Source organism: Perognathus longimembris, chromosome 17, assembly GCF_023159225.1.
Source record: "Perognathus longimembris pacificus isolate PPM17 chromosome 17, ASM2315922v1, whole genome shotgun sequence".
NCBI classification, from domain to species: domain Eukaryota; kingdom Metazoa; phylum Chordata; class Mammalia; order Rodentia; family Heteromyidae; genus Perognathus; species Perognathus longimembris.
In genome coordinates this window covers 56,172,380-56,192,860 of record NC_063177.1, presented here as the reverse complement: position 1 = coordinate 56,192,860, position 20,481 = coordinate 56,172,380, and the positions used below count along the sequence as shown (strand labels likewise).

The window sequence follows — 20,481 nt, the reverse complement described above, 5'->3', positions numbered from 1 at the left end:
GAACTGGGCTTCCCTGTCCTGACATCACAGGAGACGTCGACTTGTTCTGTCCCCGTGGTGGGATGAGACCCGGGGGTCCTCAGGGCCCCAGGCCGGGCTCGGGGAGAAGCCCCGGGCGCTGAGGACAGAGCAGGGGCATGCCAGACCCCAGGCACCCCTGGGGCTCCGTGGGTGCCGACCGCAGAGCTGGGTGTCCGGTACTGACCCCACGGAGGTCTGAACTCCAGGCCGGCCTCAGCCCTGCCCTCCCGGGCCCCATCCAGCAGGCTGTGGGCTTCCTCTGCATGCGAGGAGACTGGGGTGTTCTCTGCTGGCCAGCACGCGGGCTGGCCCGCTAGCCCTGCGGCCACAGAAAGGAAAGGCGGCCCTCCTCCTCCCCCTCCTGCGCCCGCGGCCCGCTGGACCTCATGCTGGGTCGGGCGCCCCCTGTTTTCTTTGAGACGAACGGAGAATTCCCAGCTTCCAATTAACACACAGGATGGGTGCACTACAAGAGAGAAGTCCCGGCACCGCTCTGTGAAGACCAGGTCGTTCCTGGAACTCCACAGCTTCCCCGAATGGGCTTCCTTCGAGTCCCGTCCCGCCCAGCGCGGGAGACCCGCCTCCTCCAGCCCTGGCCGCCACTCCCAGCCGTCCTCTGGGCTGGGCAGAGCGTCGACGGAGGCGGCCTGGAGGACCCACTACCGGAGGCAGCCAGTACGGACTGAGGTGGGGTGTGGGTGAAAGGGGCAAGATTCAGGCACTTAGGTGGCCCAGGGTTTGGGGCGTGTGTACCTCACCAGGGGCACAGGTGGGGACCTCTGGTTCTGGCCCACCAGGACCCTAACCACACTAGCTGCTTCATGCCCCCTTGACTGCCTAGAGCACAGATGAGGAGGGTGCTCCATCTGAGGGTGGGCCGCGGGGCACTGGGGGTACAGTGGGGCCTCTTCAGGGCCTCCAGGGCCCCTTCAGCCTCTCCTGAGTCCCCCCAACATCTGTCTGTTCCCATGGCCTGCCAGGTTTTTAGCACAAGGCCTTGTGTGCTGGGCTGCTATGGGGTGTGATCTCCTGGTGGGCTGTGTGGGGTGTGATCTTCTCCCGGTGGGCTGTGTGGGGTGTGATCTTCTCCCGGTGGGCTGTGTGGGGTGTGATCTTCTCCCGGTGGGCTGTGTGGGGTGTGATCTTCTCCCGGTGGGCTGTGTGGGGTGTGATCTTCTCCCGGTGGGCTGTGTGGGGTGTGATCTTCTCCCGGTGGGCTGTGTGGGGTGTGATCTTCTCCCGGTGGGCTGTGTGGGGTGTGATCTTCTCCCGGTGGGCTGTGTGGGGTGTGATCTTCTCCCGGTGGGCTGTGTGGGGTGTGATCTTCTCCCGGTGGGCTGTGTGGGGGTGTGATCTTCTCCCGGTGGGCTGTGTGGGGTGTGATCTTCTCCCGGTGGGCTGTGTGGGGTGTGATCTTCTCCCGGTGGGCTGTGTGGGGTGTGATCTTCTCCCGGTGGGCTGTGTGGGGTGTGATCTTCTCCCGGTGGGCTGTGTGGGGTGTGATCTTCTCCCGGTGGGCTGTGTGGGGTGTGATCTTCTCCCGGTGGGCTGTGTGGGGTGTGATCTTCTCCCGGTGGGCTGTGTGGGGTGTGATCTTCTCCCGGTGGGCTGTGTGGGGTGTGATCTTCTCCCGGTGGGCTGTGTGGGTGTGATCTTCTCCTGGTGGGCTATGGGGTGTGATCTTCTCCTGGTGGGCTGTGTGGGGTGTGATCTTCTCCTGGTGGGCTGTGTGGGGTGTGATCTTCTCCTGGTGGGCTATGGGGTGTGATCTTCTCCTGGTGGGCTGTGATCTTCTCCTGGTGGGCTGTGTGGGGTGTGATCTTCTCCTGGTGGGCTGTGTGGGGTGTGATCTTCTCCTGGTGGGCTGTGTGGGGTGTGATCTCCTGGTGGGCTGTGTGGGGTGTGACCTTCTTCTATGGTGGCCTTTGGGGGGGTGGTATGACCTTTTCCTGGTGGCCTTTGGGGGGGGGTATGACCTTTTCCTGGTGGCCTTTGGGGGGGGTATGACCTTCTCTTGGTGAACTGCGGTGTTTGACCTTCCCAGCCCACTGCTTGCATAGCCTGGCCGTAGACACTGGCTTCAGGGGCCAGTGAGGGGCTGGCAGTGGGCAACCCAGGTGGAGAACCCCAAAACTGAATCTCATGAGCACTGTAGATGGAGTCCAGCGGCTCAACTCTGATCTGACAGGTCAGCTGTGGACACTCACTCCACACAGCAGTCACGGGGGACCCAAAAGGCCGCTCCTGGAGGAGGGTTGGCAGCCCTGGTGTGAGGTGCAGAGGTGCTGCCAGGAGAGGGTCCCGTGCTAGAGGCTGCGTGTTGTGTGCAGAGCACACCGCTCCCAGGCTGGGTCCAGGGAGGGAGGACAGTCTTGCACACAGGTGATTTTGCTGGGCAGGGCCGACGATGGGGGCAGTGGCCTGTCACAGCTCAGCTTTGGGGCACCTTGGGGTACCCCTTCTCTATCACCCCAGTGGTGGGCTGCCCCTGGTGTGACTGCTAAGTTCCTGGGTGTTGGACTCGATTGAGCATGTTGTTTTGTTAGTGTGAGTGCATTGTGTCTCGTTATGTCTTGGCACGTGGGAAAATGGTCAACAAGGTGCACTTACATGCAAAATGAGGCAGCTGAGGCTGGCAGAGCCCCCAGTGGCAGGGCGGGGCCGGCTTCCGGGGAGGACGGGGCAGGGTGCTCTAGGGGCCCTGGCTGCAAGGACCCCCAGGGACCCCCAGGGCCCTTGGCTGGTGATGCACAGCCCGAGGGGCAGAGTCCCTGGCCGCAGGATGCTCCGCGCTCAGGCTGCCCAGCTCCCTGGAGAGGACGGGATTGCCCCGGGCGTGAGGCCTGGCCCCTGCCCATAGCGTGGCAGGGCTGCTTCCCACACGTCTTCTGGGCCCAGCTGGGCTGTGCGCATGGCAAAGCAGAGCGGAGAAAGGACTGGGCGCTCCAGGAACAGGGGAGACATTGGCAGGCATCTAGAATCAGGGTTCCTGGGGGTCGGAAGGTGCCCCTTCCCCTAGCCAACCTCAGCCCAGCACAAGTCCAAAGGCCTCCTGAGCCTCAGGACAAAATGCCTGCTCTGCGCAATCAGGGGCTGGGCACCTCCTGCAGAGGTCTGGGCGTGGGGAGGGGGGGTCCCCAGGAGGGGGGGTCCTCAGGGGCTGGACACCTCCTGCAGAGGTCTGGGCATGGGGAGGGGGGTCCCCAGGGGCTGGACACCTCCTGCAGAGGTCTGGGCATGGGGAGGGGGGGTCCCCAGGGCCGAACACCTCCTGCAGAGGTCTGGGCACGTTCTGTGCTCCAGGACATACACTATGACTTGCAGGTGCAGATCCTGAGGGAGGCCACAGCAGGAAGTAAGGTTCAAAAACAAGTCAGCCTGGGTGTTGATGATTGGGGGTGTGAGCTAGTAGGAACCACACAGGACACTCCCTGGGGAAGGTGGAAGTCCACCAGCTGGACAGCCCCACCCTGTAAGGTGAACCCCCAAGGGCAATCTGTGCCAGCTGGGAGCTTCTGCCAGAGCCAAGTCCCTGGGTCTAAGGTCACAGGAGGCTGTGCTACCTCCTGCCCACTGCCTCCAGCAGGGAGGACCTGTGCCCCCTGCCTCTGCCCCCTGCAGGCCTGCCTCCAGCACCTGTGCCCCCTGCCCTGCCCCCCCAGGCCTTCCTCCAGCACCTGTGCCCCCTGCCCTGCCCCCCCAGGCCTTCCTCCAGCAGGGAGGACCTGTGCCCCCTGCCCTGACCCCCCAGGCCTTCCTCCAGCACCTGTGCCCCATGCCCTGCCCCCCAGGCCTTCCTCCAGCACCTGTGCCCCCTGCCCTGCCCCCCAGGCCTTCCTCCAGCAGGGAGGACCTGTGCCCCCTGCCCTGACCCCAGGCCTTCCTCCAGCACCTGTGCCCCCTGCCCTGCCCCCCCCAGGCCTGCCTCCAGCACCTGTGCCCCCCACCCCCAGTCTGGTGGGTCAGCGTGTACTACGTAACCACCACACTGCCGAAGCTGCCATCTCTTGGTACAGCCAGGACCAAGAGTAACCTTTGACCTGCCACGCCAGGTCCTATGAGAGGCAGTGTTCCGGGGCAAAGCCGGGCAGCGGGCCAGGGCCGGGCCAGGACTCGGATACTGTGCTCCCCACAAACCAAGTCCATGGGCTTGAGCACCTGTGTGCAGAGCACAGCAAGGCCACGGAAAACACAGTGGGGGGGGGCTTGTGTGTGCGTGGGTGTGCGCACGTGGGTGGGTGCGTGCATGTTTGTGTGGGGGGTGTGCACAGGTGTGCACACGTGTATGCATGAGTGTGTTACCGTGTGCAACAGAAGTAGGCAGGGCCAGGGGAGCTGCCGTTGGGGACGCTCAGTCCCCCTGATGGGGAGCCAGGGAAAGCCCCCAGTGCAGGGGTGACGGGGCGTCTTCCTGGCTTCCTGCCCCCCCCCACTCTGCAAGGGTCGTGGGTGGGGCTGTGGCCTGACGGCGGGCCACGCTGGTCAGGAAGGTGAGTGGGGCAAGGCCTGAGTGTGGCCCCCCAAGTGTGGAGCCGGGGCCGGGCCCTCACGTGTCAGATCTGGAGAGACTGCAGGAACCTTGCCTACCTGAGACAGCCCAAGGGCCTGTCATCTGGGAAACAAGGAAAACAAAGCCTGCTGTGGTTGACGGGGTGCAGAGGCACAGCAGCAGCCACCAGGCAGACAGAGCTGGGGTGCAGGCGGGGGGGCTGCCCGGCGGCCCGGGGAGGCTCCACGCGCGAGGTGCGGCTGCCTCTGTGCGCCCCACTTCCCAGGTCGCCCGGGTCTTGCCAGGCGCAGGGGCGGAGGGAAAGCGGGGCTCTGGCGGCCCAGCCGGGCCTGGGCTGAGGCTTCCCGGGTTTGGGGGGGGGCAGGAGGAGACGGGAGACCTTGGCTGGTGGTCGCCGGCCTCCCGGGCAGCCCCCGCCCTAGCCTCTGACCTAGTGGCTTTTTTCCCACCAGGGGACGTTCCAAGAACTGATGGCCGGAACAAGAGACAGCTGACGCCCAGCCATGCCCGCCTGCCCCCGGGCTGGCCCTGGCCCCGGCCCCCGGGTGCTGGGGGCCCTCCTGCTTCTGGCTGCCACCCTGGGTGCCCCGAATGAACGTAGGTCCCCGCGAGGGCCCGGGAGGGGGAGGGGCCAGCAAGGGCAGGCCCCGGGGGATTCGTGATGAACACTGCACCCCGGGCCCCGAAGGTGAGGCGTGAGGGGGTGGCCCTGGGCTGCAAAATGGCTGCCGTGGGTCCTGGAAACAGCGGAACCCCCACACCTCGGGGGGCCCTGTCAGAGCCCGGCGGGAGCTCCACAGGAAGCCAAGGCCTGGACCCTGGAGGGCACTGGGCCGCAGGGAGGGGGTCGGGAGCGCCTGGGGAAGGGACGGCCCAGGCCCGCACGGGCGGCTGCCCTTCCGCACCGCTCCAGAGCCAGGACGCTTCACTGGAACGCGTGACTGGCCCAGGGACGGGTCCCAGGCGCGGCCCTGACCCGAGCCTCGGGGTCCTCAGAGGAGAAGAGGGGCCCCCAGCATCCAGGAGGCCCACAGGTCTGAGGGGGCCTGTGTCAGGAGCCCGACTCCTTGCTTACTCTCACACACAGGCACACACGCGCACACGCACGCGCACACGCACACGCCAGACACCTGGCACGGGTGTGATGTCCCCATCTCCATGGTGGGGACCCCGTCCTGCTTGCCCTCCCATCTCCAGTGTCCACACATCTGGGCCAGGCATCCATGGAGTGTGAAAGCCTAGGTATCGGCGATCCCAGAAGACCAGGCAGAGATCATCACAGACAAGAGAAGAAGGTTCATAAGGAGGTTTATTAGTGGGGCCATGGTTCCCACGGGAGAGGGAGCTACATGGCGTCTGCACCTTATCCAGGTGGCAGCTTCTCTCTGGGATAAAGGGGAAGTAGTTAGGTAGTGAGTAGGAGTGGCTCATGAGGTATGGGTGGGTCTGGGGGCGAGTGGGAGGAGCTGAGGACCTGAGGCTAGGGAAATGCTAACAGTCCCCCATTTGTTGTTTAGTAATAACAGAGGAGGGGTACCAGGCTGGGAGTATGGGCGGAGGTTGTTTCTTCTGAAACTACTTCCCGCTGAAAAGGGGCGAAGTAGTCAGGGGTCCCTGATTCGTTATTTGGCCTGGTACCGCCTAAGAAGTATTTGACAGTTTGGTTGGTAAACGTCCTCATCATTTCCACAATATGGTTATCAGGGCTAATGGGCGTCTGGTCTCCTCTGGCTACCTCCTGCAGCTTGGGCACATCAAGGAGTCCCTGGGGCTGGGGTCTTCAGGGTCCAGATCTACGATGGGCACAGTAAGAGGATGGCCTTGAACTGCAAGTTCCCAGGTGGCGTCCTGGGTGAGGGATGTTATCCTGTTAAAAGAGACATTTGAAAAGGTCAGGCAAAAGGCTGACAAGTTCACAGGACCAGTTAACATGAATGACATGGGAGAACACACCCTGGGCACAAGCCAGAAAAGTTCCATTTGGAACATAAACCCAATTGTAGCCCATTACAAGGAAGGAGGAATAACTGGACTGGGGGCAGGAAGGAAGTGTTTAGGGATAGTGGACTGGTTGGAAGTAACCAGTCAGAGGTGCATATATATATATATATATATATATATATATATATATATATATATATGTACAAATAGCAAGTAACAAAGGCAAGAATGCAAGTTTCAGTACAGATGGAAAATGGACAGGTATGGACATTAGGTGGGTAAATAACTACTCCTCTTGATCTCCCGGCTCTGATTAATTTTGAAAGGGCAAGTTTAAATTGGCTCCATTTAAGATGAGACTTCATCTCCTCTGACTCCTCTCCATGGTTCCTCGTTGTCAGGATTGACCTCGTCCTGGAGGTCTAGGTGCTCATTGCTCAGATAGCCAGTTGGCATTCACAGGGTTTGAACTCAAGGCCTGGGCACTGTCCCCTGAGCACTTCTGCTCGAGGCTAGTGCTCTACCACTTGAGCCACAGTGTTGCTTTCAGCATTTGGCTGGTTCTCTTGAGCCAAGCTTCCAGTCTGGCTCTTTCTGGTTAGTTGGGAGATGGAGTTTTAGGAGGGATTTTTTTTCTCTGCCCGGGCTGGCTTCGAACTGCAATCCAAGGAGTCTTAGCCATAAAAGCTCTTTTTATTTCCAATTAGAGCAACAGGAGAACAATAGGAATAGAGCTTACCTGTATCTTGTTGAGAATTGACCAACAAGTACTTGCCAGAGTTCTGCTGTAATACTTAGAGAACAGCAGACTGAGTGAGATCCATATGTCATCAAATCAAATCATATCATTTAACCTTACCGGCAGGTGGAATAGAACACAAACGAATGACAATCAAGAGGGCAAAGGGTCAGGACAATGTAAAAGTCTCAGCTTCAGTGGATCCGACGTGGCTGTGTCTTCCATCCCGAATCAGCAGGCTTCGTTAGTCGTGTGTGATGGAGGCAGGCAGGAGAGATGGGTTGGATCTGGGCCAGGCTGCAGTGGCATCTCAGAGTCCCCTGGATAGATTGTCATTGCTGGGTTGGCTGCAAATTTCTACACAGACTGGTTAAAGACATTTACTCTGGCTTTTGTAGGCTGGTGCCCTACTGGTTTAAGCAGGGTGACAACTTTAAAAGATTTTAGAAGGCTTGGGCCTTTAACCATCTTCCTAGTCACAAAATCCTCACAGACCAAAGGCCAACCAAGTCTGCTCTCTGCAGCAGCCATGACAGTTTCTGAGACATGGAGGGGGAAGACACCAAGGCTACCCCAATGCAACCCTGTGGCCACCAAATACAACTCTCATGCTTTTAACCTTGGAGTAAGTCTCGGTTGCAACTCTGTCATCATAGGCCTGCTATAAAACCCAACTCTGGTGGGGGGCGGGGGGGGGGGGGAGAGGGCCAGAGCCGGGGCAGGAACACTCTGGGCCTGTCAAAATCTTCACAGGAAGATCACCAGTGACTCCTAGATTTCCTGAGCAGTTTTCCATGTAAGAGAGAGAGAATAAGGAATCACTAGTAGTAAAACCAGGCAGTTTGGGAGCAGACTGTGGAGGCCGCTTCCTGTAGCCACGGGCTGCCACAGTCCACACGGCTAGCACACATGTCCACGGTCCACGCGGCTAGCACACATGTCAACCTGCATCCTATAAAGCAAAATATTAATCCTGGGTCAGGAAAATCAAGGTTAGCAGCCACTTAGTCTATACCAAAGAATTGTCATGAACAGATGTACACTTGACTTTTATTATTTTGTTTTTGTTTTTGTTTTTTGGCCAGTCCTGGCCTTGGACTCAGGGCCTGAGCACCGTCCCTGGCTTCTTCCCGCTCAAGGCTAGCACTCTGCCACCTGAGCCATAGCGCCCCTTCTGGCTGTTTTCCATATATGTGGTGCTGGGGAATTGAACCGAGAGCTTCATGTGTAGGAGGCAAGCGCTCTTGCCACTAGGCCATATCCCAGCCCTACACTTGACTTTCAGCATAGAGAATAACATAAAGAATAACACACTGGTTTTACATCATTGTACTTTTACCACATGCTCCATATTAGAACTTTTTGGAGTTTTTCTTAGACACATTTGCTTGCATCCTAACATGATCAGTTTGGGTTTAAAATCTGTTTTTTTTTTTCTTTTGGCTTGGAGTCTGGTGATAAGAGTCAGGATTGCCTCCAGGCTGCTCACTGTGACTCCACCCACAGGCTGCAAAGAACAGAATTAAAGTAAGTTAAAATAGTAGTCAAAAAGCAAATAATTTTGAAACCATGATGCCAGATTTTACATGTTTTACCAACAGACAGACAGACACTTGTGCACAAGCTTTGAGGCATGCTTAGAATTTTTTTTAATTGGCCATGTAAGTTTTCTGGTGGCAAAATGATATTATTTGCCCATATTTTAGAACCACGTGGTCGTTAGAAAAAAAAAAAACTTTTCCTAGGAAACAAAAATTTTTACAGATTATTTGGTGAGGAAATGAAGAAGCCACATTTTGAGAAACCAGTTTAGCATTTGAATTGCAAGGAGGTTACCAGGAGCTTGAGTCTCCCCAAGTCCCTGCCCTGCCTCGAGGAATGCGAGGAAGTTTGCATGCCCATTACCTGGGGGATGGGTGGGCTCCACCTCCAAGAGTTGTTGGAACTTTGATGGAACCAAGATGGCGCTTGCTAAAATTACTTTTATTGTCCACGTGGTCAAGGCTAGAGAAAACAGGATTTAGCCAACAACAAGCAGAACTTAACCGAATCTCCAAGCTTAACAAACATCAATCAAAGCAGATGTTAAACAAATATTGGTACCTGTGGAAGCTAGCACCAGCTCATCACAGGCAGGCAGGCAGGCTGAGAGAGAGAGAGAGAGAGAGAGAGAGAGAGAGAGAGAGAGAACTCCATCGGCCCAAGCGCTCAGAAGTTATGTAAGTCCAAATTTGTAAGATTGTGAGCAGCTTTAGACTGTTCCCACTTGATGAGTGACCAGCGGAGCTGAACTAGAGAAAACCCAAGCTCCCAGCTAATGGTCACTCACCCTGGTTGGAGTTTCAAATCTGTTGTGGTGGATGATTGTGCCCCTCCCGTGGTAAGTGATTAGCGGAGCTGAGGCGTTAATACCAAGCGTCCTCGGTATTACTCTGGTCAGCTGAAATGTGAGAGACAATCGGCGATGGAATCGTCACCCCAATCACTGTGTCTCGGACCAAGCGTGGAGTGTGGCCCTGTGGCCGCGGCCCTGTGGCCCTATGCTACGGTCATTGAGTGGGCTTGAAACTTGGAGCCAAGATTTTTGGTGTGGCCCAGAAGCCACGGCCCTGTGGCCCTGTGGCCCTGCGGTAAATCGGAAAATCGGATCCGAGCCCTCGTTTAGATGATCACTTACCCTGGGTCTGAGGGCAAATTTGTAGATTGTCGTGGTGGATGGAAGTAGAGCGCTCAGTCAGAAGTTACCTCGGTGGTCGTCTGGGTGGGCTTAGGACAGCAGAATAAGTCCCGGAGGCAGCTTGGACCCCCCAGAAATGGGGGGAGCAAATCCACCGGGGAACCTATCCCAGGTTCGGCACAAATGAAAGCCTAGGTATCGGCCATCCCAGAGGACCGTGTGGAGATCATCACAGGCAGGAGAAGAAGGTTCATAAGGAGGTTCATTAGTGAGGCCATAGTTCCCACGTGAGAGGGAGCGACATGGCATCTGCACCTTATCCAGGTGGCAGCTTCTCTTCTGGGATGGCCGATACCTATGCTTTCAGGGTGTTCACACTGTTGCCCTGCACATGGGGTTCCTTTTTTAAGGACAAAGAAAGCATTTTAAAACCTTCCTGGGTGCCAGTGCTCAGGACACAGCACAGGACACAGCGGGGACTCGGGGTCAGATTCCTAGTAGAGATGCAGGTGTGGCCATGGAGAGTACTACCCCAGGGCGCAGGCCCCCCGCCCTGCCCCCCCACAAGACCCCCATCCCCAGGGCCCAGGCCACCCACCCTGCCCCCCCACAGAACCCCAGTGCCCAGGCCCCCCTCCCTGCATTATCCACACTACTGTCCAGTCTCTACACAAGGGACAGGTCCAGGGAGGACAGCACCTTGCCCCTGGCCAGGCCCCAGTGAGCCTCGGGCCAGGGTCCTGGGGTCCCATTCTGTCCATGTGACCCCCCCCCCAGGCTGGGACGACCCCGCCTGCACCGAGGGCGTGGTGTCCGTGTCCCGGGGCCAGCGCGCCGTGATGACCTGCAACATCTCCAACCCCTTCACACACGTCACCGTCCGCCTGCGCACCCCCGGCGTGAGCAGGACCGTCTTCAGCGAGGACACCCCCGGCCGCTTCTCTCAGGACGGGTGGCAGCTCCTGGTCCAGGGGGGCCAGGCCCAGCTGGTGATCGGCTCCGCGCGGGACAGCCACGCGGGGCTGTACTCCTGGTGTCTGCGCGGACAGCAGCTGAACCACAGGAGCGTCTCCCTGAATGTGTTGGGTGAGCCAGGGCGAGGGCGAGGGGGTCAGCAAGGGGAGGGGGGGGCGGGGCTGCACTCCGGGCGCTTCACGGATGCCAGGAGGATATGACAGGTCTACCCCAACAATTCACATAAGGTAAGGAAGGAGGGAGGAGCAGGGGACAGAAGGGGGAGAGAGGAGGGAGAGGGGAAAGGAGAGAGAGTGGAGGGAGGGAGGAGGGAGAGGAGAGGAGGGAGGAGGAGGAGGGAGGGGGAGGAAGGAGGAGGGAGGGGAAAGGAGAGAGAGTGGAGGGAGGGAGGGGAGAGGAGGGAGGAGGGAGGGGGAGGGGAGAGGAGGGAGGGGGAGGAAGGAGGAGGGAGAGGGGAAAGGAGAGAGAGTGGAGGGAGGGAGGGGAGAGGAGGGAGGAGGGAGGGGGAGGAGAGAGGAGAGAGAAGGGAGGGGGGAGGATAGAGAGTGGAGGGAGGAGGGGGGGAGGGAGGAGGGAGAGGGGAAAGGAGAGAGAGTGGAGGGAGGGAGGAGGGAGAGGAGAGGAGGGAGGAGGGAGGAGGGAGGGGGAGGAAGGAGGAGGGAGGGGAAAGGAGAGAGAGTGGAGGGAGGGAGGGGAGAGGAGGGAGGAGGAGGGGGGAGGGGAGAGGAGGGAGGGGGAGGAAGGAGGAGGGAGAGGGGAAAGGAGAGAGAGTGGAGGGAGGGAGGGGAGAGGAGGGAGGAGGGAGGGGGAGGAGAGAGAGAGAGAGAAGGGAGGGGGGAGGATAGAGAGTGGAGGGAGGAGGGGGGGAGGGAGGAGGGAGAGGGGAAAGGAGAGAGAGTGGAGGGAGGGAGGAGGGAGGGGGAGGGGAGAGGAGGGAGGGGGAGGAAGGAGGAGGGAGGGGAAAGGAGAGAGAGTGGAGGGAGGGAGGAGGGAGAGGAGGGAGGAGGGAGGGGGAGGGGAGAGGAGGGAGGGGGAGGAAGGAGGAGGGAGGGGAAAGGAGAGAGAGTGGAGGGAGGGAGGAGGGAGAGGAACCTCTTGCATTCTCCGCTGGACGCCCTCTGCCCCTCACAAGCCATGCCCACCCCCCCACCCCCCCACCCCCCCACTCGCCCCCAGAGCAGTCCCCTGCAACCCCCTGCAGCCCCCCTGCAACCCCTCCCAGACAGGGTCCCCCCCATGCTCACCTGGCCTGGGGTCCAGGGAGCCCCTTCCTCATGCTGAGGCTGGGGGCGCAGCCCGACCTCCAGGCATCTCCCCAGCAGAGCCCCAAGATCAGGAGCTGGCGACAGGCCCGGGACAAGCCGCGGCCTCGGAGGGTGAGCGAACCACTGTCCCCAGGGGGCACGATCGGGGCTCCCTCCTCCCCCCACCCCCTCCTCCCCACCCCCGCTCCTCCCTGGGGCCTGCTGCTGCGGGCGGTCCCGGGGACGCAGACCCACACCCCACCTCTCGGCGCCAGACCCGACCCCCCGGGTCCCCCAGCTCAGGAGCACGAGGGCATCGCGCGGGCCCCGGTCCCGAGGAGGGGTCCTGGCCACCGTCCTCATCTTCACGCTGGTGGCCGCGGCGCTGGGCCTGCTCTCCTGGTACAGGCCCTGCCCTTCCTAGAGCTTCCAGCAGGTACGCGGCCTGCGCCGGGTTAGGGCGGGGGGGGGGCAGGCCGTCCCCAGTGCACCCCAGGACCTTACTGAGGTTCCCAGAGGGGCTGGGGAGGACCTGGGCAGCGGGGAGGGGAGGGGAGGGGAGGGGAGGGGAGGGGGAGGGAGGGGAGGGAGAACGTGGCCGTGCGGGTGCCCTCCACAGCTCACCATCGCCGTCTGGGCTCCGGATGCCCGTGGGGCCCTGACGGGCTGCCTGGCGCGGGGAAGGGCTTCAGCCGTGCTCGCTGCACTGGGGACGGCGCTGGGCGTCCTTCCCTGGGCGTCCTTCCCTGGGGCGAGCTCGGGGGCGCCGTGAAAACGCGTGCCCCCCGAAAGCCCTCACGCCGGACGACAATCCCAGCTGTGCGGTGTGGATGTGATCAGGCCGTGACAAGGCCAAGTCTTCACCGTGACGGAATCCCCCCGGCCTGCCCACTCGCGCTCCGCCCTCCGGCAGGGCTGTGCGGCTTGCACACGCGCACGCACGCACACGCGCCCGCCAGCGGGGCCTCCTCGCCAGGCCTCCCTGGACGCCCGGTACCCACACCGAATGGCTGAGAGCTGGGGATCAGTGTGGGAAGCCAGCCGGGGCAGGAACGTCCGTGACTCCTCTCTCCAATGAACCCCCGGAAAGCCAGAAGCGACGCTGTCGCCCAGCGCGGTGGGGCACCAGCTCTGAGGGAACACAGCTCAGGGGCAGTGCTCAGGCCCTGAGTTCAAGACCCAGGACCGACCCAAAAAATCAACTCAGCAGAGAAATACACTTGCTTTAGGAAAAGGCCTTAAAGGAATCTATTTGGGGGGCGGGGGGCTCTGAAAGCAAAGTTGGGTCTTGAAGATGAAGAAGGTGGGAGCCCCCTGGGAGCCTCGGAGGCCAGCGCCGAGCTGCTGCCTGGAGCCCGGGCCGCGGCGGCCCTGGGCGGGGTCTGGGCGGGGTCTGGGCGGGGTCCCCGGGCGGCAGGCGGGGGCCCTGGGTGGGGTCCCCGGGTGGGAGGGGCCCTGGGCGGGGCCCTGGGCGGGGCCCTGGGCGGGGCCCTGGGCGGGGTCTGGGCGGGGTCTGGGCGGGGTCCCCGGGCGGGAGGGGCCCTGGGCGGGGTCTGGGCGGGGTCTGGGCGGGGGCTCTGGGCGGGGTCTGGGCGGGGTCTGGGTGGGGTCTGGGCGGGGGCTCTGGGTGGGGTCTGGGCGGGGTCTGGGCGGGGTCCCCGGGCGGCAGGGGCCCTGGGCGGGGTCTGGGCGGGGTCTGGGCGGGGTCTGGGTGGGGTCTGGGCGGGGGCTCTGGGCGGGGTCTGGGCGGGGTCTGGGCGGGGTCTGGGCGGGGGCTCTGGGCGGGGTCTGGGCGGGGTCTGGGCGGGGTCTGGGCGGGGTCTGGGCGGGGGGCCCTGGGCGGGGTCTGGGCGGGGTCTGGGCGGGGGCTCTGGGCGGGGTCTGGGCGGGGTCTGGGCGGGGTCTGGGCGGGGTCCCCGGGCGGGGTCTGGGCGGGGTCTGGGCGGGGTCTGGGCGGGGTCTGGGCGGGGGCCCTGGGCGGGGTCTGGGCGGGGTCTGGGCGGGGGTCCCCGGGTGGCAGGCGGGTTCCCCGGGCGGTGGCGGGGTCCCCGGGCGGCGGCGGCCTTCAGCCACAGCGTCGTCGAGCGGAGCTGCTGGAAGGCGGGCGAAGGGGCGGGACTCGGCTGAGGCCCCGCCCGGGGTGTGCAAGGGTCACGTGCTCAGAGCCACGTCCCCCGCACCCCGCCGCGCAGCCGCCCCGCGGGAACGCCCCAGCGCCAGCACACACAGTGCTCTGGGAGCTCAGGGGGGACCCTGGGGGGGCGGGGGGCCCCAGGCCACTGCAGCCCTGCCCTGCCTTCAGTGCTGGTGCTCAGGGGCCACGTGCACACCGTGGGCGGACGCTGTCCCCCACGCACCCCCGAGCACACCCAGTGTGGCACATGCGCCCGTCACCTACACCCTGAACACACCCGAGCACACCCAGTGTGGCACATGCGCCCGTCACCTACACCCTGAACACACCCGAGCACACCCAGTGTGGCACATGCGCCTGTCACACCCTGAACACACCTGAGCACACCCAGTGTGGCACATGGGCCTGTCACCTACACCCTGAACACACACATATACCTGAGCACACCCAGTGTGGCACATGCGCCTGTCACCTACACCCTGAACACACCCGAGCACACCCAGTGTGGCACATGCGCCTGTCACACCCTGAACACACCTGAGCACACCCAGTGTGGCACATGGGCCTGTCACCTACACCCTGAACACACCCGAGCACACCCAGTGTGGCACATGCGCCTGTCACCTACACCCTGAACACACCCGAGCACACCCAGTGTGGCACATGCGCCTGTCACACCCTGAACACACCTGAGCACACCCAGTGTGGCACATGGGCCTGTCACCTACACCCTGAACACACACATACACCTGAGCACACCCAGTGTGGCACATGCGCCTGTCACCTACACCCTGAACACACCTGGTGTGGCCATGAGCACAGGTCGTCACACACATGCACACACGCACGCACACCCCCCCAGCACACACCCCCAGCACACAGACGCACGCACACACCCCCAGCACACACCCCCCAGCACACCTGCCACAGCAGGGCATGCACACAGCCGGCTTCACACCCCAGGCCACCCAGCGTGTGAGCTCGCAGAACGTTTGCCTCAGCGTCGGGAGTCGGCCCTGGAGGCCGGATCCCCCAGGGTGGAGAACTGAGGGGCCGGAGGCCAGGGCACAGAACCGAGGACCACCGGAGGACACCGGGCCAGGGGGGCACAGAACCGAGGACCACCGGAGGACACCGGGCCAGGGCACAGAACCGAGGACCACCGGAGGACACCGGGCCAGGGGGGCACAGAACCGAGGACCACCGGAGGACACCGGCGGGAGGGGCACAGAACCGAGGACCACCGGAGGACACCGGCGGGAGGGGCACAGAACCGAGGACCACCGGAGGACACCGGCGGGAGGGGCACAGAACCGAGGACCACCGGAGGACACCGGGCCAGGGGGGCACAGAACCGAGGACCACCGGAGAACACCGGGCCAGGGCACAGAACCGAGGACCACCGGAGAACACCGGGCCAGGGCACAGAACCGAGGACCACCGGAGGACACCACAGGCGGGGGGGGGCGGGGGTCGAGGCAGGGTGCCGCGCCTCCTGTCAGCCACGCCCCCTCCTGCCGGGCACCGCCTCCGGGACGCCCTCCCCAGCCCCATCCTCCCCGCGCCTCTTTAGGCGCCGCCCGCCCAGTGCAGGGGCAGGGAGTCTGGGGAGCTGGGCGCTGGCTGGGCACTGGCTGGGTCTGGAGCAGGGGCAGGAGCGGGGGCAGGAGCGGGGCAGGAGCGGGGCAGGAGCGGGGGCAGGAGCGGGGGCAGGAGCGGGGGCAGGAACGGGGCAGGAGCGGGGGCAGGAGCGGGGGCAGGAGCGGGGGCAGGAGCGGGGGTAGGAGCGGGGCAGGAGCGGGGGCAGGAGCGGGGGCAGGAGCGGGGGCAGGAGCGGGGGCAGGAGCGGGGCAGGAGCAGGGGCAGGAGCGGGGCAGGAGCGGGGGCAGGAGCGGGGGCAGGAGCGGGGGCAGGAGCGGGGGCAGGAGCGGGGGTAGGAGCGGGGCAGGAGCAGGGGCAGGAGCGGGGCAGGAGCCCCGGAGGCACAGCATGACCTGGCTCATCACACTGCCAGCCCTGCTGCTCACGGTGGCGGGCGCTCAGGGTAAGTGCTTCCGGGCCCGCCTGGGGCAGAGGGGACCGGAGCCCCTTCCTGTCAGCCCTCCGGGGCCAGCCCAGCCCACAGGCGTCCAGCCTGGGACCCAGAGCCGGCCCGGCCGCTCCGTGCCTCACTACCCCCGGAGACTCCTCCACGCCGGCTCCGCGCTGTGGTTGTGTCTGGTTTCTCCCGGCGTGGAGAGCCTGGGCGGCGCGGGAGGAGGCCCGGGGCAGCCCCGTCCCCCGCAAAGAAACCACAGTGCTCGCTGCGTGGTTTCCGCCCTGTGGGAAGAAAGGGCTCCCGGCCCTGCGGGCCCCGGGCCAGGTGGACGGGGCTGGGCGGACGGTGGCGTCCCCTCCGCAGAGCCACAGTGCTGGCTCGTGGGGGGGGGGGGGGGAGTGCAGGGGGGAGGGGGGAGAGGGAGGCCCATGGCTCCGCTGGAGGGCTGGATGAGAGGGGGAGGGGGAGGGGGGAAGCTGTGCCCCCGGTGGGGGGGGAGCTGCGGGGGAGGCCGCGGCTGCACCTGGCCCCGGGGCCAGCCCTGTGGTCCCACGCACCCCTCAGATCCTGAGCACCCCCCTCAGGGGCCGGCACCCCAAAGTGCCCCGGGGCCCCCAGGAGCACCCCACGGGCTGAGGGTCTGGGGTCCCCGCCGCGGTGGTGACGCGGTGGCCCCCACAGAGGTCCAGCAGTCTCCCCTCTACGCGGCAGCCCCAGAGGGGGCCTCCGTCCACATCGCGTGCCTGACCCGCGGGGCCCTGGACGGGCTCTACCTGGAGCGGACCTGGCCCGGGCCGGCCAATGTCATCTACTACGAGGACGGGAGAGCACCCACCGTGGACCGGAGGTTCCGCGGCCGCATCCACTTCTCGGGGACCCAGAACAACCTGAGCATCTCCGTGAGCCGCCTGGCGCCGAACGACTCCGGGGTCTACGCCTGCAAGGCCGTCTCGGAGAGAAGCGTCCGGAGCCGGGGCACCATGGTCACCGTGACAGGTGCGGGACGGTGGCCGGGCAGGGCTCCTCCCCCCGTCCTGCGCGGCCCACCCCCTCCAGGGGCCCCCCGCCGCCCCCGCCACCCCGCGCCCGCCAAAGGCCTTGCTGTGCCCCTTCCCAGGAAAGCCGTCCCAGGGAGCGTGCGCGTGCCGGGAGGCCCGGCCGACGTGGGCGGCCGCCGCGGGGCTGGCCGTGGCCGGCCTCCTCTCGGGCCTGGGCCTGGGGACGCTGTGCCTGCGGACCAGGGCGCAGGTCAGTGGGAGTCAGCCCCCTGCCGGGCGCAGGCCACGCGGGAAACCCCAGCGCTCGCCCCATCCTCGCCCCACGGTGGGGGCCCTCGGGGGGCAGACTGAGCAGACGCGGGGGGGGGGGGGCGGAGCAGGGGTGCGGGGCAGCCAGGGAGGGCAGAGCCCAGCGTGGGGCCGGCCGACCAGACTCTGAGGTACATACAGCGGACACGAGTGTGCGTGCCTGTATGTGTGCGCGCACGTGTGGGGGGCACACCCGCGGGCGTGTGTGCGCGTGTTTGAAGAAAGGGGGAGCTCCGAGGCAGGTGTCGGTGGGGGCCCGGGGCACTGGGCCAGCCACTGCTCGGGTGACGACAGGCTTCCTTGTAGGTCAGGAAGCTCTCCGGGGCCACCGCCCCCCCATGTGTGGTGTACGAGGACATGTCCTTCAGCCGCGGCGACAGCCAGCGCCGCTGAGGCCCCGGGCCCCGGGCTCCGCCCAGCTTGGCCACGTTCTGCTGCGCCCCGCCAGGCTCCCCCGTGCTCCCCCTCCTCCCGCTGGGGCCGGGCCGGGCCGGGCGTGGGCTGCTCTCCAGGGCTCCTGGGGCCTCCTGGTGGACAGGCCCCTCCTCCAGGAAGCCTTCCTAGCCGGCGGCCTGGCCCCACACGGTGCCACGGTCAGGCGGCCTCAGGGACAGCCACGGGCGGGAGGGTCTTCTGCTGGGTGGGCGCAGGGGTGTAGTGGGGTCCCACGGTCCTGGCGCAGCCTGGCGGGGGGCCCGCAGGAGGTCCCTCCCCCACCCGGCCTCCCAGAAATAAAGCGTCTCTTTTCTTTCCTGGCATGGGCATTTGTTTTCTAGTAGCAGAGGGGAGGGGTTCGGCCTGCCTGGTCCCTCCCCAGGCACCCCAGGGCTCTCCCAGCTGTGTGACTGCGACCTCAGAGGAGGCTAAAGAGAAGGGAAGGAGCCGGGCACCGGTGGCTTGCACCTGTCTTCCTAGCTACTCAGGAGGCTGCGATCTGAGGCTCAAGGTTCAAAGCCAGCCCAGGTAGGGAAGTCCATGAGATGCTTATTTCCAGTTAACCACCAGAAACCTGGAAGTGGCGCTGTGGCTCAAAGTGGTCCTGTGCTAGCCATGAGCAAAAAACTCAGGGCCTAGGCCCCATGTTCAAGCCCCACAAGCTGATAGAGAGGGAGAGAGAGGGAGAGAGAGAGGGAGAGAGAGAGAGGGAGAGAGGGAGGAAGGGAGGGATAGAGAGAGAGAGAGGGAGAGAGGGAGGGAGGGAGGGAGAGAGAGGGATAGAGAGAGAGAGAGGGAGAGGAGGAGGGAGGCCTCAGCCTCCAGCCCCTGAGGACAGACAGACAGACAGTACCCAGGGCCTCCAGGCTCTCAGGTGTCCCGAGGCCGAGGCCTCCTGAAAAAGACCTTGCTCTCCAGAGGGGAGCAGCCGCGTCCGTCACCACCGCAGCCGGCAGGTGGCAGGCAGGTAACGGGGGGGGGGGGGGAGCCCGGGGACCCGGGGAGCCCCACAGCCGGCGGTGCCCGAGGCTGCCCCGGCGCCTGTCTACCCCGCGTGCACCGGGGTGAACCGTGGAGTCACAGGCCCAGCACGGCAGCAAGTGTTCTCCGCACACGCTGGGTGCAGCCTCCACATCCACAGCATGCACACACCGCGCCGTCGCCCTGGGGACCGACCCGAGCCCCTCTGTCCCCCCACACCGACCCGCACCCCACAGGCTCAGGGCCCCCCACAGCGCAGCACCCCACAGGCTCAGGGCCCCCCACAGCCCAGCACCCCATAGCCCAGCACCCCACAGGCTCAGGGCCCCCACAGCCCAGCACCCCACAGGCTCAGGGCCCCCACAGCCCAGCACCCCACAGCCCAGCACCCCACAGGCTCAGGGCCCCCACAGCCCAGCACCCCACAGGCTCAGGGCCCCCCACAGCCCAGCACCCCACAGCCCAGCACCCCACAGCCCAGCACCCCACAGGCTCAGGGCCCCCACAGCCCAGCACCCCACAGCCCAGCACCCCACAGGCTCAGGGCCTCCACAGCCCAGCACCCCACAGCCCAGCACCCCACAGGCTCAGGGCCCCCCACAGCCCAGCACCCCACAGGCTCAGGGCCCCCACAGCCCAGCACCCCACAGGCTCAGGGCCCCCCACACCGACCCACACCCCACAGGCTCAGGGCCCCCCACAGCCCAGCACCCCACAGGCTCAGGGCCCCCCACAGCCCAGCACCCCACAGCCCAGCACCCCACAGCCCAGCGCCCCCCACAGCCCAGCACCCCACAGGCTCAGGGCTCTCGTTGGGGCCTCCTGCAGCTCCATGGTGTCCACCAGCCCCTGGCTCTCTCCGCCCCGGCCCCCCGGCTCCGGGCATCTGAAGCTCCAGTGCCCCTGGCCAAGACCTGGAGAGCCGCGAGTCCTGAGGCCCGTGGGCCAGCGCTGTGACCTAGGCAACTCCCGACTCGCTCGCGGCCAGCCCCGGCACAGACAGCCCCACAGCGACACGGGGCGGGCAAGGACCATGGACGTGGGGGCCCGGAGGGACAAGCATGCCCTGCGTGCCGCCTTCAAGCATGCCACCTCCCCCTAAGTCCCAAAGCTACCACGCGGCACGGCCCTTCCCCCGGGGTAGGTGCCCGTCCCGGGCCCATTGCAGCCCCAGGCCCCGGGGGGGGGGCAGAGCTGGGGGAGCAGAGCTGGGGGAGATCAGCAGACAGACCGTGAGGCCGTCAGCGTCCTTGTCATCTGGTGAGACGCGCGCGGGGACCGGGGACCCGGCGGGCGCACAGCTGAGCCTCTCGGGAGAAGAGCAAGCGCTCAGCCGGGAGCCCTGCTGTGACGGGGCCCCCTCGTGACGTGACGTGACCCCCCGGGGCCTCGGCGCCTCCCCTGCTCCGTGACGACACGGTGGGGGCGTGCCGGCGTCCCGCGTGCCACGCTCGCCGGACGCGCGTTCACCGAGGCCCT

General features: G+C 64.6%; 2 protein-coding genes and 1 pseudogene across 3 annotated transcripts; all 3 read left to right on the top strand.

Annotated features, from left to right (window-relative positions):
* LOC125366334 overlaps positions 1 to 3,892 on the top strand; it is a 13,258-nt pseudogene extending 9,366 nt beyond the window's left edge.
* On the top strand, positions 306 to 12,535 carry LOC125366143 (secreted and transmembrane protein 1-like). 2 transcript variants are annotated; one of them, XM_048366616.1, is made up of 5 exons: positions 306 to 696; positions 4,984 to 5,128; positions 10,666 to 10,974; positions 12,186 to 12,239; positions 12,383 to 12,535. In XM_048366616.1, the coding sequence occupies exons 2-5, from the start codon at positions 5,035 to 5,037 to the stop codon at positions 12,529 to 12,531; spliced, it is 606 nt and encodes a 201-aa protein (XP_048222573.1). In that variant the 5' UTR covers positions 306 to 696; positions 4,984 to 5,034; the 3' UTR covers positions 12,532 to 12,535. The 2 variants fall into 2 exon arrangements, with proteins under 2 accessions (XP_048222573.1, XP_048222572.1); XM_048366615.1 differs by having other exon boundaries at positions 306 to 708.
* Positions 12,536 to 16,206: 3,671 nt separating this feature from the next.
* Cd7 (CD7 molecule) lies at positions 16,207 to 17,979 on the top strand. The gene is made up of 4 exons (XM_048366927.1): positions 16,207 to 16,285; positions 16,961 to 17,275; positions 17,397 to 17,602; positions 17,893 to 17,979. The coding sequence occupies exons 1-4, from the start codon at positions 16,231 to 16,233 to the stop codon at positions 17,977 to 17,979; spliced, it is 663 nt and encodes a 220-aa protein (XP_048222884.1). The 5' UTR covers positions 16,207 to 16,230.
* The last annotated feature ends 2,502 nt before the right edge of the window (positions 17,980 to 20,481 follow it).